The 18985-nt window shown below is 41.9% G+C and overlaps 2 protein-coding genes across 2 annotated transcripts in view; one reads left to right on the top strand and one right to left on the bottom strand.

Moving 5' to 3' along the window:
• LOC117356802 (poly(U)-specific endoribonuclease-D-like) overlaps positions 1-10550 on the bottom strand; it is a 96369-nt gene extending 85819 nt beyond the window's left edge. Inside the window, exon 1 of the mRNA XM_033936507.1 lies at positions 10480-10550. The gene's annotated coding sequence lies outside the window, so the exon portion shown is untranslated. The remainder of the gene's footprint in view (positions 1-10479) is intronic.
• Positions 1-18985, top strand: part of TSPAN31 (tetraspanin 31) — a 91516-nt gene that overhangs the window by 12654 nt on the left and 59877 nt on the right. Inside the window, exon 3 of the mRNA XM_033936508.1 lies at positions 13605-13685. Coding sequence (XP_033792399.1) covers positions 13605-13685 — 81 coding nt within the window. The remainder of the gene's footprint in view (positions 1-13604; positions 13686-18985) is intronic.

Genomic DNA, 18985 nt, shown 5'->3' with positions numbered 1-18985 from the left:
GACTCCTGTCCTCGTTGTGGCAGTAAGCGAAATAATTACCCCTGCCCATAGGCAATTGTTGCAGGTCTGAAAATGTCTTTTAAATTTCCATCCTCTTGTAGAAAAAGAAAAGTGTGTGATTTTATAAGTGTAAATCCTGCTTCTTCCCAAAGTACAAAAGTTTCACTATCCAAACTTGGAATAAAAGCAGCATGCTCTCCAATAGGTAATGGGTTAGTAAGTTTTGGATTGATGCTTACTATCTCCCTCCAAGTTTTACACAACAGCTGCAGTAAGCAGCATGCTTCAATACCATGGGCAGCTTTCTGTATATAAGTAATTAAAATGCCAAAGGGCTGAGTGTGCCAGTGCTCTCCAACTAAAGAAAGCTTTTTGGTTTACTGGGCATGCATGGGACTTTGGTGCATGGTGTAGCTCCTCCTGGCTTATCGGTAGGATAAGCCAGGAGATTGGAACTTTCGGACAGAGAGCTAGCATCTCCGGCAACATTGCTTCTCACGGTGGCCCTTGCACCAGATAAAAACTGGTTGCTTAGAATGTACTTTAGGAATAAAATGAAAGAATTTCTTGGACATAAAATATTAATGTTCCCAGATTTGGCACGGGAAACCCAGAGAAGAAGGCGAGAGTTTCTTTTGATGAAGCCAGGTGTTATATCTCTTGGAGGGACCTTTTTCCTACGACACCCTTGCAAATGTGTAATACAGTACCATATGAAGAAATATGTATTCTTTGAGCCATTCCAGTTGACAGCTTTTCTGGCAGGAACTCGACTGGATGAAGGGAAATCAAGAGAGGTCCAATTGAATAAATGATATCCTTCCTCAGCTAAGGGACTTTGTTTTCCTAATATTTGATTTGATTTTCGTCAGCATCTGTTAATATGTCCGCCTCATCCATCTTGGATCTAATTTTGAGGACTTGAGCTGAATTTAAGCTAAACATTTATTTTATTTAGTTGATTATTATGTATTTTACCTATGAGTATTATTTTTCTGCTTTTCTTCAACTTTCTGTACAAGTGGATACTTGATTTATAAAATGTAAAATTTGATAAATATAAAATAAAAAAAAAAAAAAAAAGGATAAGCCAGGAGGAGCTACACCATTCCCTTACATCTCCAGTCCAGTTGCAGCTCTCCTCTCTTCAGGCTCTATATCAATTACAAAAAAAAATAGAGAAGAAAACAAAAGTTGAGATCTCAGCCTGATCAGTAAAAAGACAACCTACTACTACTGCCTGTCTACTGAAACAACCCAGATCTTTCAGCTTAGATGAGACTGCAGGGCTTCCCTGGCTCAAACCCATATATGGGTGCTACAGTTTCCATCCCCCAGGCCCAATTTTGGCATTGCTGAGGGAAGTGAGGAGTTGATCCAGCCCACAGCAAAATGCCATCACCCGCCCAGCTGCAGTCTCTCACTGGTGGCTGGTGCATGTCACTGGAGGACAATCCTGAGGGTGGATTATCAGTCTTTTAAATGACAGGCCAGAGAAGCCTGATTTTATATTTTTCATATTAGGTAGTCCTAGACCTCCATTTTTCTAAATAGCATATAAAAAGGATTGAATCATCTTCCTACCACCAACCCGACTATTCTATTTCTTCAGATATGTGTGTAGTGTGTGTGTGTCTCTCTTCCCCCCCAAAAAAAACCCACATTTTTTAATCCTTAAATAAACTGGTAGGGAGGACCTGCAAAATATATAGCCATTTGAAATTGGGCCATTTTATGTAAACTAATTCAGCCATTTTAAAGATGGGAATAACTGCCTTCAGATTTCCCATTTGGCATTGGGTAATAATAAATAATTCACATTGAGACGATGAAGTTTCCTAGTATTATAGGCAAAAAAAAAACAAACCTTGGCTCATATTGAGCAAAACAAATCTCCCCACTCTCTCCTTTACCCTCTCACAACTGCCAAAGTTTCAGATTTTAAGAGATTGAGGAGGGTGCCTGAAAAATACCCATATTTCCCCAAACTCTCCCACTAGAGTGGACAAGGAGCCCTGCAGGTTGGTAATGTGCACCAAGAGATGCTCAGCAAATGCTTCTATTTTAAATTCTTCACCTGTTAGGATCCAAGGTTAATACAAAAAGTGGGGGAACAAAGGATAACCCTAGCATCCCTTTGACCCATAATTTAGCCTTGGGCTTAGAATACTTGTACAAGACCTTGACTGCAGAGCCAAAGCAACCCACTATACCATAACTCTGTAAAGCATCATACTTAACTCTATCAAAGGCCTCCACATCAAGCCTAAGTAACAATGTGTTTCCTCCTCTGCTAAGCTGCTCTAAAGAGGCCAAAATTTTCTTCATGTTTTGTACTACATCTCGATCCATGACAAAACCTACCTGGTAGTCTTATTATTGTGGGAAGTTGACATTGTCTTGGCCAATGGTTTGGCCTCTGTATTATGCAAAGACTCTTGGTACCAATAAAATTAAAAATTGCCATAAGGGGCTTTACTGTACCCCATCCTTGTAGGATTTTATAAAATTCTACCATGAACCCATCTTGACCTGGTTCCTTACATAATGCACTCTGATGAATCATCCAGCCCATTTGCCATTTCTATACTAGACAAGTAACTCTCACTCTCGAGATTTTCTCCAGAGGTGTAGAATACAGCTGCTCATAATGATTGATATTCTAAACCTGTAGTCTTTCATCTGTATTTTTGGGGGCTCTTCCAAATTCACACCACCCTGGCCAACAACTTACCATTCTTCTTTCCATATTTATAGTGTTTATATTTAAAATATTGCATAAGTTGGCTGTCTGGTATAAAAGCTCATCAAGAGCTATTTGAAGCTTATGTGGTATTGGATTAGCCTAAAGTTTTGATGTTTAGTTTTGATCAGTTTTTCTAGTCTCAATTTCCTTGTTTCTGGCCTACCTTAGTTATTCAAGCTATAAAAATAATTTTCCTATGGAACACTGCGTTAGCAGCCTCCAAAAAAGAATGATCTTACCTTCAAATCTCATTGAAAACATCATATTAAGTCCATTTCATCATCAATTCTTGAAATGGTTTCATCTGAATAAAGCTCTGTAGGAAATTTCCACTAAGATATGCTATAAGATATTTGGAATTCCAACTCCACCTAAACCATAGCATGGTCTGATGTAGCATCTGGTCCAATTTCAACTGCATCTGTATTTCTCATCAATTCTCTGCACTAAACCAGTGATCGATTCAGGATGGAGTAGAATAGGCCCTAGTTAAATGGTGTATAAACGTGAGCCAGGGGGTGCTGGGTATAAGCTGTCAAATTGTATAGCCCTAGTAAAATTAGGGTACTCTAGCTGAGCTGTGAGACCTGTCCAGTGTGAAATTGGCCACCATATTAAATGGCCTCCTAGGACTGTAGGTAGTCCTTTAAAATCCAACAAAAGGCTTACCAAATTAAGCATCAAGGCCCATATAAATTAAACTAAAACTTAGCTTTGTATAGCAGATCTTCAGCCAGAAAGGAGCTCGACTCGGTTAACAGTAATTAAAAAAAAAATACTGATATCGGAAAATATTAATATGACTGGTTTCCGAAGTGTTTGGCAAATAAAATAGCTTTTAAAGATTTGTGAAAAAGTTGAAAAGGACCAGGACCCCTTAAAATAAGAGGAAGTTTGTTCCATAGTTGAGAAAATTTAAAAATCAAGGATTGACTGAAATTCTTGACTCCATATTCTATAAACTGCCTTAAGTTAGGCACCCTACTGTTTTACGAAGCCGCGCTAGCGGCTGCGTTGCGATAACGGCCCCGAAGCCTATAGAGATTTAAAGTAGAGAATGACACGGTGACAAAATTCATTACCGTCCCCGTCCCCGCGGATAACCGTGGGAAATAATCCCATGTCATTTTCTAGTGTCTATTTCAACCTCGGTCCTTCTACACCAGCATTCTTCAGAGCAAAGTTTGTGGGTCAGTGATTGTGGCCATTCATACTCTGGTTCTTATGTGAACCAAGGATAATGAAGCCATTGTGACATCACTGATGTGATTGGTTCCTAGGCACTGGTGGAATAAGGCATTATGACATCACAATATCTGCTCTGGATACCAGAGACTGTCATTCTGTAGTGTCTGTCTCAACCTCAGTCCTTCTACACCAGCATTCTTTAAAGCAAAGCTTGCGGGTCAGTGGTTGTGCCCAATTATACTCTGATTCTTCCCTCTGTCCGTAAAGAATGACATGAAGATGGTTTCCCGCGGTTATCCTTGGGGACGGGAACGGTGATGAATTTTGTCACCGTGTCATTCTCTAATTTAAAGGGCTTCGGGGCCGTTGCCATGTGGCTTCATAAAACAGGGTGTTAGTAGCAAATGCTATTTAAAAATGATTTTAAATGTAGGCACTTAGAAAAACAGCGCCTGCAACATGGCTATGGAGGCACTTTATGATGCCCAATACCACTGTAGGCATGGCTAACACCGGAAGTGGCTTAGGGTGTTGTAAATTGCCTCTGTAGCCACGATTCACATGAGAGGTAGACACCAGAAATGTAGGTCTTTAAAATCCCGGCCTACATTTCTGGTGCCTACCTTTCGCAAAGCCACAGTTCTTTAAACAACGCCATTATGTGATTGTCACGTGATTGGCCATTTTTTAGGTGGCCACCGCCAGCATTGTTTATAGAATCCAGCCCAAAATGCTTTTCTATATATTAGGTACATAAATATTCCAAAATAGGAATGACTGCCTATCTAAGTCATTTGGACCACTAAAACTGTGCTCTGCTCATCATTGATATCTTTATGTAAGAAGTGTTGACCCTTTTAGGATTAAGATTACCACTTGTTTTTTGTGACTTTTGTTTGTGCTACTGTTGGAGCACCATATGCTCCAGTCCACCGACATTAAGCTTGTCGTGTTCAGTGGACTTAAGATGAATTTCCTGTAAGAGAAGCCACATCTGCCTTTTAGCCTGTGCAGAGCTTGCAGAAGTGGTGTTCATGTGACTTTTGGGGAGGTGCTTCCTCCCACATTCTAGGAAAAAACCTTCACCTCACTATATTATAAATAGGAATTGATAAAACCAGCTTAACGGATATCTCAAATAGGAAAGGGCTGTTTCAGTCTGCTGCAAACCCCTTCTCTGCCCCACCACATCCAGAACCCTCCCCTCCCCCTTGTATATGCTCATAAAGGAAAAATTCACACACCCCATCCCCTTCTCCCTTCCATCCCTACTGGCATCCTTCTGTCACATACCTTCCTGATTTCCTCTCCAACCAGCCCAATAACTTACACAGGGGTGCTGAAATGTTTTTAGCCCAACCCGGAACAGAATGACGTAGAGCCATGAAACTTATAAGTTATTCCACATATTCACCCCTAAGATCAACACACTTGGCTCATCATGTTTTTAGTTTCTATAACTCTTCCAAAAAAATACTCTGATGTCTGGTCACTGAAATACTGCTCAGCTGCTGCAATCATCTCCGATCACTTAAACAAAACTAAAACTTTAATTTTATAGACTGGGTCTTCAGCCAAAAAGGTGCTCAACTGAGTTTACATTACATTACATTACATTACATTAGTGATTTCTATTCCGCTTGTGCCTTGCGGTTCTAAGCGGATTACAAGTTAGAAGACTGGACATTTCCAGTAGCATTGCAGTACATATAATCAAGAATGCGTTAAGTTACAATTGTTGTTCTGGACTTTTCCAGGATAAATTGGTAGTAGATATTAGATAGTGATAGGTTGTTTAGACGAATAGAGATAATATTGTCCGGATTCTGCTGTTTAGACGAATAGAGATAATACTGTCCGGATTCGGGTGTTGCTGGTGGTGGTGTTAGGGTAGTCATGAGAGCATTTTCTAATACTTTTGTGAGGTTATGAAGATGGGAAATGTTTTTTGAAGAGATGAGTTTTGATTTCTTTTCGGAATGCTTTAATGTCTATTGATTTGGTCAGTAGATTGGTGATGGTAGTATCGATCTTTGCTGCCTGTGTCGCTAAAAGGCTGTCATATAGTTTCTTTCGTCGTGTTCCTTTGAGAGGGGGGTGAGTGAATAGGCTCTGAGTTCTCCTTAATCTGTTTGAGAGGTTACGGTGTAGTCTGTTGTTTAGGTAGCTGGGTGCTGTTCCATGTATTACTTTGTATAGTAGACAGTAGAATTTGAACTGGGATCTTGCTTTTATTGGTAGCCAGTGTGAATCTAGGTATGCTTTGGTGATGTGGTCATATTTGCCTAGTGAGTAGATGATTCTGAGGGCTGTGTTCTGAACTGTCTGTAATTGTTTTATCATGTAATAATGTAAGTATAGTACATAAATATAGAAGAAGAATGTAATCTAGAATGGCTTAGTTTCCAAAGTGTTTAGTAAACAAGAAAGTTTTCAGAGCTTTCTGAAATAAAATGAAGGGGCCCAGACAGAGTGAAAGCAGTAACTCATTCTGAAGCTCAGCTAGTTTGAAAATGAAAGGGTGGCTAAATCTCTTGAAAGGTCTCTTTTTACCCCCTAAGGGAAGGAAATGTAAGTTTTAATTTATTTAAACTCCTAGAGAGATGAGATCTGTGTACATTCCAATCTAAAGGAACCAAAGTAATAAAAATGCCAAAGAAAATTTTAAATGTAATACAAACGCACTTAAATTGAATTCTAAGATACACTGAGAGCCAATATAATTCCTTGAGCAATGGGGGTTACGTGATCGAATTTACTCTTACCAAAAATGAGCTTGGCAGCAGTACTCTGTATCAGTTGAAGTCTCTGCAGACTGACCCTTGAGGGACACAAGTACATTGAGTTGCAATAATCCAACCTTGACAAAATAATTGACTGAACCAATACAGAGAAGTGTTGCTGATGAAAGAGCGCTCTCGCTCTGCTCAGGATATGGAGACTAAAGAAACACTTTTTAACAAGAGAATTTAGCTGATCCTTAAATGTAAGAGATGAATCTAACAATACACAATATTAGCAAGGAAAACTCAATTTTCAGAGATTCTCCTGAGTTTAAGGTCACAGCTGAGGGAAGATAATCTAACTTTGGACCGATCCATTAAAGTTTGGTCTTAGCAGCATTCAGTTTCATCTGGACCATCATCGCCCTGGACCGAAGCTTAGCAATGCAATGGATAATTTTGGGTGTTAGATTAACAAGATCTGGGTCGACCTCAAGTAATATGAAGATGTCATCAGCGTACGCTAATAGTTTCCCGAATATTCAAGTCATAGGGCTCCTTTTATCAAGCCGCGTTAGCGTTTAACGTGCGTAGTAGCGCATGTTAAACCGCTGGCCACGCTAGCCGCTAACACCTGCCTTGAGCAGGCGGTAGTTTTTTGGCTAGCGCTGGGGTTAGTGCGTGATTAAAAGTCACGTGCGCTAACCCCGCTAGCACGACTTGATGAAAGGAGCCCATAGTATTTCAAAATACTTAATGTAGATGTTAAATAAGATTGAAGACAATGGGGAGCCCTGGGGAACACTCCAAGATTTTGAATTAGATCCTTCCATAGTAACTGAGTAAGAACGTGAGGATAGAAATTTATCGAACCAGTCCAAGACAGTCTGATCAAGGCCAATGTCTGAGAGCAGATAGTGCATAATATTATGATCAAAAGCTGCAGACAAATCGAACTGAAGTAAGATAGCATGTTTCTTACAAGTTTTTAGTTTAGTTTAGGTGCATTGTCTCGCCAAAAGGGAACTCCTTGCCGTAGCTTCTCTCTCCTCCTTTTTTTCTTTTTCTTTCAATGCCTCCTTTAATTGACACAGCAAGTTACAGCAGTTTTCTGCATTAACTGTTTGACCCCTTTGGAAGATTACACCACCTTTCTGATCCCAAAACACTGTGGTCATGACCTTTCTTGCTGACTTTGGATCTTGAGTTTCCTTGGCCTTGGAGAACCTGAGTGCTGCCATTACATGGACTGTTGTCTCAGGATAGTAGTGGTGTAACCATGTTTCATCAATAGTAACTAGTCATTCGAAAAAATTGGCATCATCTCGTTGAAAATGCTGCAAAATCAACTTAAAAGTGTCCCCTTGATATCATTTCTCATCTGCATTCAAACATTTGGACACCCACTTAGCTGACAGCTTCTGCATACCTAGCTGCTTGTGGATTATACACTCAACACGTTCCCTGGATATCTATAGTGTCTCAGCAATTGTTTTAGCTGATATTTGCTGATCTCGTCAACAATTTCAGGTGATGAAGCCATTTGAGACCTTGCTGCATCTTTTGGTTTTGAAATCTCCACATTGAAAGTTTGCATACCAGTTCTTTACTATAGAGTATGATGGGCATTTGTCATTCAATGTTTGCATCATAACTCCATAGGAAATCCCATGAATGTTTCTTCTGCATGAATAGGAACTTCATGATGGCTCGGAGTTCCACACTTGAAAATTCCACACTTTTCGTTGACATGGTTCAGTCAATGATCTGAAACGCAGGCAAAACAGCATTACGATTATGCAAATTGGCACTTTGCAAACTAACACTCTTCAGCTACAGTAGCAAAATAATGCTCAGAATTTAGGAAGTTAGTTGGACTGAGGACTTTACAGCACTCCCTCATACGTATGTGAGTCCTGCCCCCTTGCCACCCAGACTCTACCTCTGAAAGAAATGCACATATTTACAGAATAGTAGACTTTTGGCATTTACATGCATATATGTACATATACTTGTGTAAGTGCTATTTTCTTTATGTTAAGATAATTTGATACACTGATTTTTACTAGTCAGCAGGTCAAAGTGGTTTTTATAAAAATACAAATAAAAATAATTGAAAGAAGAATGCCAATATATAAAGGAGAGAAATAATCAGGGGCAGGGTAATGGGATAAAAGTTCTTTTTGAGACTTTTGCAGTGTAGCGGTTGAATGTTAGGTCAAAAATAATTTTTTAAAGACTCTTAAATTTTGACAAGCAAGTTTCAGAATGAAGTCTAGGAGGCAGGAAGTTCTACAACAGAGGTGCAAGATTTAGAAAAAAAAGTGGAGTGGTTCCCAAACTTTTGTGGTTCATGGTACCCTTCATGTCTAAGTAAATTTTCACATCACTTAGACCACACACTTCCTTTCAGGTATTTCCCCTTCCCCCTCCCCCCCCATCACAGCAGCATTGCGTCATGGAGTCCTAACTTTGTTGGCAGAGATACTGAAGGCCCACTAGCTGAAGTGGTCCTCTGCCCAAACTTTAAGCTCCATGTTGCTTGAGCAGCAAGGAAGTCAGCAGCGTGCTTCCATCCAGCATCTGCCCCCTTTCACCTCTTCACTTCCATCCAGCATTTAACCCCTCTCCCCACTGACACCTCCAGCACCGCCACTGCTGCTTCCCCAGAAACAAAATACAGCCTTCAAGGGCTACACTATATAAACCTGAGGCTGCCAGCTCTGATCTGGAACAAGAAGTAACATCGGAGGGGGTGAGACCAGCAACCGTGGGTTTGGACAAGACAGGCTATATATTGTTTTGCCACTACTGCTGGGGCAGGCAGATGGGGTAGGTTTTAAAATATATTGTGGCTCCCTTGTAAATTTGCTGCAGTGCCCTGGGGTGCTACCCGGGCCATAGAGAGACAAAGCTGGGCCCGGGACAAACCCCCTGTTCTCCTCTTTCTGCCAACACAAGTCGGTGCAATATGTTCACATTCTGAAGCAGCAATGGATGTGAAATACTGGCCATCGTCAGTGTGACAGACCTTTTTCTAACGCAGGAAAGCCTTTGTCAACTTTTGAAATTTCAGTGGATTTACTTGGCATTGCACACAGAGCACTGACTTAATTGGCATATAAGAAGAGTTGGCTTTTTTTTAATGCCTATGATAAGTTGTTTTGTTTTTTGTTTGTTTGTTTTTTTACCCTGCTATACCTGTCTCTGTAGGGTGAAGGTTGGGATCTGAGGCTTTCCTCATTTTTCATTTTAGCAGTTACTCTGTTTCTGTGGGCACTTGTTGCAGTGCCCCTGTATTAGTGTTTGTGATACTTGTTTTTTTTTTTTTATGACGAGTAGAAGTGTGTGTTATGTTTAGTTATTACAGTATTTTTCTGCTTTCTTTTGTATTGGTTTCTAACATTACACTCTGAACATTGCCTTTTTATACTTAACTTTTAAAAACCTTCTATTTTCCAGTGTAAAGTAATGGTTTGCTGATGAGATGCACCCTTAAAAAAAAAAAAAAAGACAGTGGAACTTTTTCAACATGGCTGCTATTGTATCATTTATACTATTTCGTGGGTAACAGTGTAATGAATCTTGCAAGTACTAATTCTGTTTTCAAGAGGGGAGCCTGTGATTCTTGGAGGCCTCTGCTCTAATTGCAGTATGACAGCAGGATTTTCCTGGACTTCAAGACTTTCAGGACTTGAAGAATTGGTATGGCAGGGCATGCAAGGTTATAACAATTGTTTACCAGCAGATTGTTTTGTTCAGGAAACATAATTTTGCTATGCTCCCCTCTCTTTATTTTTATTTTTTTGAATTTTCACTCACTTGGGAAAATATGCAGAGAAATCTTCTCATGGTCTGCTCTGTGACCTTTGGCTTCAGCTGTTTTGCATCAGGATACCAGAAATCTTTTGAACATGTCACTACAGAGTCAAAAAGCAGAGAACTAATCAGCAAAAAAAGCACCTGCTGTCAAAAACGGTGGATAGTCAAACCAAAACTTGGGTGATTGTCTGACAGGTTTCATTATGCCACATCCTCAGCTTTCTGGGGACAGGGTCAGATCAGTTACAGTAAGATCAGAAGCAGAAGAAAATTGCATGCTTGTACTTCCACATGCCTGCTTGGTTACATGGCTTCTGGTTCATGTGACCCCATTTGCATGCCTTCACTTCAAAATTCCACAAAGGACCTTAATACAATGTCCCAAGCCACGGGATCCTTTTCTACTCTAGTTCAGATCACTCCAGATCTATGGCACTCTCTCATCATCGGCCCCATTCCCATCAAAAACTTCTAAACACAGATTCTTTGATGCCGGACAGAAGAGCTCAACTAGATAGTCTCCACACTTGGTGAGTGTGGTCTTGCCATGAACAAACCAACCATATTGATCTTCTGGAGCTAAGAGTGATAGGGAATGCACTCAAGACTTTCTAGAATCACCTCCTTCAACAGGTAGTACAGACAACCAAGTTGCCATGTTCTGTTTGAACAAATGGGGCACATGATCTTATCCCCTCTATATGCAGGCAGCCCAGATTTGGAATTGGGCCACTGGTTGTGGAATACTTCTTAGGGTCTAAAACCCAATTTGATTAGAGTTCATATTGGTGCTATCAGTGCATTTCATTCCTCCCTGGACAACAAACCTTTTTTCATACATCCCTTAGCCTCTATCAAACCTCATCCTGTCACTTGGGATTTTAATGTGGTTCTCTCTGTTCTTATAAAATCTCCCTTTGAACTGCTTACATCTTCCTGTCTCAAGCTTAACATTTGGAAGGTAGTTTTCCTAATAATTCATGTCTGCACATCAGGTGAGTAAACTTCAAGCCCTTATATTGGATCCTTTCTATACGAGGTTCTATCACAACAGGATAGTCCTTGGGACACATGCAAAATTCATAAGTCTTAAGAGTTTCACCTCAACCAATCCGCTTTGCCTGTTTTCTTTCCGAAGCCACATTCTCATCCTGGAGAACAGTCCCTTACACCTTAGACAGGAAATGTGCTCTGGTATACTACCTGGACTACACTAAACTACATAGAGGGTCCTCAAGGCTTTTTCTTGCCTTTGATCCAAATAGGCTAGGAGTTGATATTTTAAAAGAACCATCTCTACTTGGCTAATTATCTATGACTCCTCTGTGTATACCAGTGGTCTCAAACTTGTGGCCCAGGGGCTACATGCGGCCCACCAGGTACTATTTTGAGGCCCTTGGTATGTTTATCATAATCACAAAATTAAAATAAAACAGTTTCTTGATCATATGTCTCTCTAGCTATAAATTACAATATTATTATTAAGACTTAGCCAAAAGGAAAGATTTATAAACTATAAGGAGTTTTACCTCATGCAAAATTGTCATTTATTTAATAAGACATTAACTATTTTTTCTGAGGCCCTCCAAGTGCCTGCAAAGGGTTTCAGTTTGAGACCACTGGTTTCTACTCAGGCTGGGTTGATGCTACAAGTGAGTTTATGTAGAGACTTTTGGTCAATGATTTTATCCAATTTATACAGGCTCATGTTTATTATTTTTTGCGGTTTAATTTGATACCTTGTCAACCTTGGACCCCTGATGAAGGTGTGTTAACTGAAACACGGACCATGTCGGGTCCCTTGGTTTGTAAAAAGGTGGTAACATTAACCACCTGAAATAACTAAAATAATAAACATAGCCTGCATCTTGTACGCTTGTCTGCAGTTTTTTTTTTTTTTTTTTGTTCTTTGTGCTACAAGGCTGTGTGACAGGCCATAATATATAGACTATAGCTGCCTTGGTAGCTCATTTTCGCTTTGCATCTATTGAAGAACTCTGCAAAGCGGCTACTTTTTCCTCAGTCCATATGTTTTCTTCTATCTAGTGTTTAGAACACAACTTATTGTCCAATTTGTCTGTCTTGACTAGATTGTAAGCTCTTTTGAGCAGGGACGGTTTCTTCTGTGTTTTGATATACTTTGTATGTCTAGTAGCGCTATAGAAATGATTGGTAGTAGTAGTAACTCCAGAAGAGACAGACAGTTTGGGCAAGCTGTTCTGTAATATCTAGTCTCTACATAAAGATAACCTATCCCTCCAACCCTATAGGGTCTCGCCAGGCTCCTGTAGATTCAATGTTTAACCTTCCTTCCAGAGACATCCTTGCAGCTTGGAAGTCCCACACATGAGAATACTATGCCTGTTTGTCCTTGGAGAAAGCAATGCTACTTACCTGTAGCAGCTGTTAACAGAGATCAGCAGACATATATTCTTGCAACCCATCCAACTCCCCCTATTTGGCTTCTTAGATTTGTTACTGAGCCGATGTTGGGCAGGAAGGCACCAGCATCTGCCTATTGCATTGTATCACAAACTGTGCCGTAGCACACCAGTGTGCTTCCTGAGATTTCTGGTGTGCCGTGGTACACTGGGGAAGAGGAGAGGTGCTGGATGACTGTCTACAGGACATGCTTCTCGTGAAGAGAGGCATGTCCTGTAAGCAATCTCCCGACGCCGGCACATCTTCTCTCTGCCAGCCCTTCTCTCCAGCGCGGGTCTTTCTTTCAGCGCAAGGCCCATTTGAAGGGCCTTTGCACATGCGCTGATGGCAGCGCACTGTCACGCATGCGCATGATGTCATCACGCCAACCCCAGCGCACTTCCTGGTGTCTCGAGCCGAGGACACTAGATTTAGTGTGCCCCAGCTCAAAAATGTTTGCTGTACACTGGCCTAAAGATTCAAAATGACAGTGCACTTGACAGTGTCTGTACTGGGTTCTGTGAATGACATCACCCACATATGAGAATATATGCCTGCTACACTTGGAGAACACTTGCTACAGGTAAATATCTTTGCTATTTTTCATGCATAAGAATTTTCTGTATTGTGTTTGCAATTTCTAGCTCTGCTATTGTAATCTAGGCAAATATGCAGCTTTTTTTTTTCCTTAACCTGTGCATCAGTATATGGTCATTTTATTTCTTGTATTTCTTTTTCAATTTGGAGTCTCCTGTTCATGCTTGGCACTAAATAAAACACAGCAGGTGAGTTTATCAAGGTAAAGGGGTATTCAGGGTCCCAGTGATAGAATGATTTTGACCAGGGTTTAGCCTGACCTCTTTTAGTTGGTAGAAGATCCAGTGCTGCATTTTTCATATGTTAGAAGGCTTAAAACACAGGGTAAATGATGTAAAAAGGGAACTCAGACTCTACTTGTCAATAGCATAAGCTACATTTCCTGCAACTACCCTGTTTAGTATACCACTAGGAGAGGAAAATTCAGTTAAAAACTGGTAAAGAGCAATCTTTCACTGAAGTGACCAAAGCTAGGCTTTTATTTAGGCATGAGAGAGTATGGGAAGGATGAGAAAAGTCCTCCAGTCCAAAGCATACAGAAGCTGGCTTTCCTAGAAATGCCCTAGGGGGTCCTAAACTTGTCTGGGAGAATCCCAGCCAGTCAGTTTTTTTTCAGTGAGAGTGCCTCAATGAAAAGGCATGAAAGTTGCATGTGCTATCTGCTTTTATGCTTATTGTGCATATCCTGAAAACCTGATTGGCTGGATTTGCCCTGAGGACTGGGTTGAGAAGAACTGGTCTAGTGCTGCTGGATACCTCCTCTTGGAAGTGGGAGGTACAGAAATGCTGCAGCAATAGCATACTTGATGTTAACATAGTAACGTAGTAAATGACTGCAGATAAAGACCCGAATGGTCCATCCAGTCTGCCCAACCATACATGCTCCATAAATTAATTATTTAGTTTAAATGGAATTTTTTCTTAGATATTTCTGGGCCAGAAACCCAGAGCCCTGTCCGGTAGTGTGCTTAGGTTCCATCTACTGGAGTCTGCATCAAAGCTCACTCCCACCCCACTTCCATGTAAGCCTGGGCTAAAGGAAAAGTCACTATTTGCCTTCATTATTCTTCCATATGATAGGCCAATGCAGTAATTATGCCAGGACAAGCAGGCAGCATATTATCACATATGGGTGATGTCAACCTCGATGCGGACAGCTTCTCAAGCAGACTTGCTTGAAGAACTTTTAGAAAGTTCACGACTGCCGCACCGCGCATGTGCGAGTACCTTCCTGCCCAATGTAGGGTGTGCGTCTTCTCAGTTCTAAGTTTTCTGCGGAGCTGAGAAGCCCTCGTTTCAAGACTTTGCGCAAGAGTTAGTTCTACTCATGCCTTCTTTCACCACGGCTCGTGTATTTTCTTATTTACAGGGTCGCTGTGTTGCACATGTTTAACAAAAAAAAAAGTTTTTAAAAAATTTTTTTCGGTTATGTCACGGCGGGGCCTGTTCCACGGACTCAGCCTGTGGGCTTCAATTTAGCCATGGCTGTCTTTCATTCCATGTCCTGGCTGGTCAAATTATTTAAAAATTGAGCCCTTAAACGTCATTGAGTTCAAATTGAAAAAATCTTCAGGGGAATGGATCTTTCTTCAACTAAAGCCTCGACCCCGACTACGGCCACGACCTCGACGCCGTCAAAGTCCAACCTTGACCTCATCGTTCAAGCCTTCCTCAATGGGGAAGTCGTCATCCTCAGGGAAGTCAGCTAAATCCTCTACGGAGGGGCCGTTATCCTCAGTGTATCCATCAAGTAAGCTACCCAAGCCAACCCTTCAGGAGTTACAAGCCATTTCAGCAGCGGCCTTGGTGGACCCAGTTGCTTCGAGACTTCCCAGGAAGCGTGTCTCAAAATCGAGGCAAAACTCTTCCTCCAGGTCGTTTTCCTCGGAGTCCATAGCCACACCAATTGTACCAGCTCCAGTAGTCTCGGTGCTGGCTTTGCAGAATATGTTGGAAACTATTCTGCACCAGAAGTTTGGTAACATGCTTGCCAAATTAACTCATAGAAACATAGAACATGACGGCAGAAAAGGGCCATGGCCCATCTAGTCTGCCCACACTAATGGCCCACCTCCTAACTACCTCCATGAAGAGATTCTACATGCCAATCCCATCTTTTCTTAAAATCTGGCACGCTGCTGGCCTTAATTACCTGTTGTGGAAGATTATTCCAGCGATCAACCTCCCTTTCGGTGAAGAAATATTTTCTGGTGGATTTTCAATGGATGCCCTCTTGTTGCCGTTAGTCCTTTAAGGAAAAAGAGATCCTCTTCCACCTTGATTTGGCCTGTGACATATTTGAACGTCTCGATCATGTCTCCCCTCTCTCTGCGTTCCTCGAGTGAGTACAGCTGCAACTTACCCAGTCGTTCCTCATACGGGAGATTTTTGAGACCTGAGACCATCCTGGTGGCCATTCGCTGAACCGACTCAACTCTCCGCACATATTTTTGATAATGCGGCCTCCAGAATTGTACACAGTATTCCAGATGGGGTCTCACCATGGATCTGTACAACGGCATTATGACCTCGGGCTTACGGCTGACGAAACTTCTACGGATACAGCCCATGATTTGTCTAGCCCTGGATGAAGCTTTCTCCACTTGATTAGCAGTCTTCATGTCTTCGCTAATGATCACCCCCAAGTCATGTTCTGCTACAGTCCTTGCTAGGATCTCACCATTTAGGGTGTAAGTCCTGCATGGATTTTTGCCGCAAAGGTGCATGACCTTGCATTTTTTGGCATTGAAACTTAGTTGCCAAGTCTTTGAGCAATGCTCCAGCAGGAGTAGGTCCTGCGTCATACTGTCAGGCATTGAGCTTTTGTCGGGCACTGTGCTTTCATCTGTTGTGCGGTTGCCTACTATGTTGCATAGTTTGGCGTCATCGGCGAATAATGTAATTTTACCTCAAAGCCCCTCAGCCAAGTCTCTTACGAAGATGTTAAATAGGATCAGGCCCAAGACCGAGCCCTGCAGCACTCCGCAGATCACCTCCGTCGTATCGGAGAGGGTACCGTTTACCACTACCCTCTGAAGTCTACCTCTAAGCCAGTCCCTAACCCATGCGGTTAATGTTTCACCCAGTCCCATCGAACCCATCTTGCTCAATAACCTGCGGTGTGGGACGCTATCAAATGCTTTGCTGAAGTCCAAGTACACGATGTCCAGGGACTCCCCTATATCCAGCTTTCTTGTTACCCAGTCAAAGAAGCTGATCAGATTTGATTGGCAGGACCTTCCCTTCATAAAACCATGTTGATGGGGATCTCGTAGATTCTCCTCGTTCAGGATCGTATCCAATTGGCGTTTGATTAGTGTTTCCATAAATTTACTCACTATCGATGTGAGACCTACCGGTCTATAATTCTCAGCCTCCATCCTGCATCCCTTTTTGTGGAATGGAATGACGTTAGCCATTTTCCAATCCAACGGGACTTTTCCTGTACTTAGGGAAAGATTGAAGAGTGCGGATAACAGTTCCGCCAGGACGTAACTCAACTCCCTGAGCACCCTGGGGTGTAGTTTGTCCGGTCCCATAGCTTTGTTCACCTTGAATCTTGATAGCTCCTCGTAGACACTACTGGGCGTAAACTCGAAATTTCGAAACGGGTCTTCAGAGTTTTCCCTCGTCGGCAGCTGAGGGCCGGATCCCTTGCAAGTGAAGACCGAGCAGAAGTATTCATTTGAAAGTTTGGCTTTGTCGGAGTCCGATTCTACATAGTTCCCGTCGGGTTTCCTAAGGCGTACTATCCCATCTGTGTTTCTTTTTCTGTCACTAATATACCAGAAGAAGGATTTATCGTCCTTCTTGATGTTCTTCGCAAGGTTCTCCTCCATTCGGAGTTTGGCCTCCCTGACTGCTGTTTTGACCGCTTTTGACTTTGCCAGATAGTCCTCCTTGGATTCTCGCTTCCCTGATTGTTTGTAGAGGATGAACGCTCTTTTCTTCTTTTTTATGAGGTCTGAGATCTCCGCAGAGAACCACTGTGGTCTATTGTTTCTTCGCCGTTTACATACTGATTTGACGTAGTGGTTGGTCGCTTCGTGTAAGGTTGTTTTCAGAGTTGACCACATTACCTCTACATTATCTGTTTTGGCATGGTTTTGCAGTGCCCGATGGACGAAATCTGCCATGCTTTCGAAGTTTGTGTCCTTAAAGTTGAGAACCTTGGTTGATGTGCTTGACTTAGTGAAACCTTTCCTGAGGTTGAACCATATCATGTTGTGGTCACTGGAGGCCAACTTATCGCCTACCGAGACCTCTGTGACACTTTCTCCGTTGATGAGTATTAGGTCTAGTATCACCCGATCCCTAGTGGGCTCTAATATCATTTGTCTGAGTCTCGCTCCCTTTATAGAGGTTAATAGTTTCCTGCTGCCGCTGGTCGTAGCGGAAAGATTGTTCCAATCCACATCAGGCATATTGAAGTCTCCTAACAATACTGTGTCTCCACGCAAAGTGATATTCTCAATGTCTTCGACTAATTCTATATCCATGTCCTCCTGTTGTCTTGGAGGTCTGTATACTACACCAAGATACAGGCATTTGTCCTTCCCCCTAGCCAAATTCACCCAGAGGGATTCCCTGGTGTACTTGACATCTGCGATTTTGGTAACTTTGATGTCCTCTTTAGTGTATAGTGCTACCCCTCCTCCCATTTTGCCCTCTCTATCCCGCCGAAGTAAGTTGTATCCCGGTATAGCCATATACCACCCATGGGAGTCAGTGAACCAAATCTCGGATATCACCACCATATCTAGGTCGGCGTTCCTCATTTCCGTCTCTAATTCCAGAATCTTATTGCCCAAACTGTGGGCATTAACTCCTGCCTCGACCCTGCTTCCTGAAGTCCAGCCTACTCACTCAGCAGTAATACAAGGAGTCGAGTCCTTGAAAGTGCCTCGAGGTCAATCTGAACGCTCTATACAAGGAGTCGAGTCCTTAAGAGTGCCTCGAGATCAATCTACACATCCTATGCAAGGAGTTGACTCCTTGAGAGTGCCTCGAGATATAATCATCTGCACAAGGAGCTGAGTCCTTATCAATGTCCTTATCGATCTCCAACTTCCAGTCCTACCTCTACACATAAGGCATTGCCTTCGAGGCACAGGGCGAGGACTCTTTGACATTCCATATCGAGGCTGAATTCGATATCCTTGCCTCGTTCTCTGAGGCAGTTAATAATAAATAATAATAATTTATTTATATACCGCCCTACCGCAAAGATCTAGGCGGTTTACATACGTTAATAACTTTATATAAACAATGATTAAAAATACAGTACTCTTCTCGAGACAGACCTCATTTATCGAGGCATCGAGACTCCTCGAGACAACCAACTTCCTTGTTGAGGAAATCTATTGTGGAACCACAGCATTCTCATCAGTCGAGTTCTTCTCCTGCGAGGTTTTCTTCACCAGCTGGTTCTTCAAAACAAAAACGTTCTGCTTCTCTCACTCGTTCCAGAAGTGGTCTTTCATCTGCT

The sequence above is a fragment of the Geotrypetes seraphini genome, chromosome 3 (assembly GCF_902459505.1).
Source record: "Geotrypetes seraphini chromosome 3, aGeoSer1.1, whole genome shotgun sequence".
Taxonomy (NCBI): domain Eukaryota; kingdom Metazoa; phylum Chordata; class Amphibia; order Gymnophiona; family Dermophiidae; genus Geotrypetes; species Geotrypetes seraphini.
This window is presented reverse-complemented; position numbering and strand designations above follow the sequence as displayed.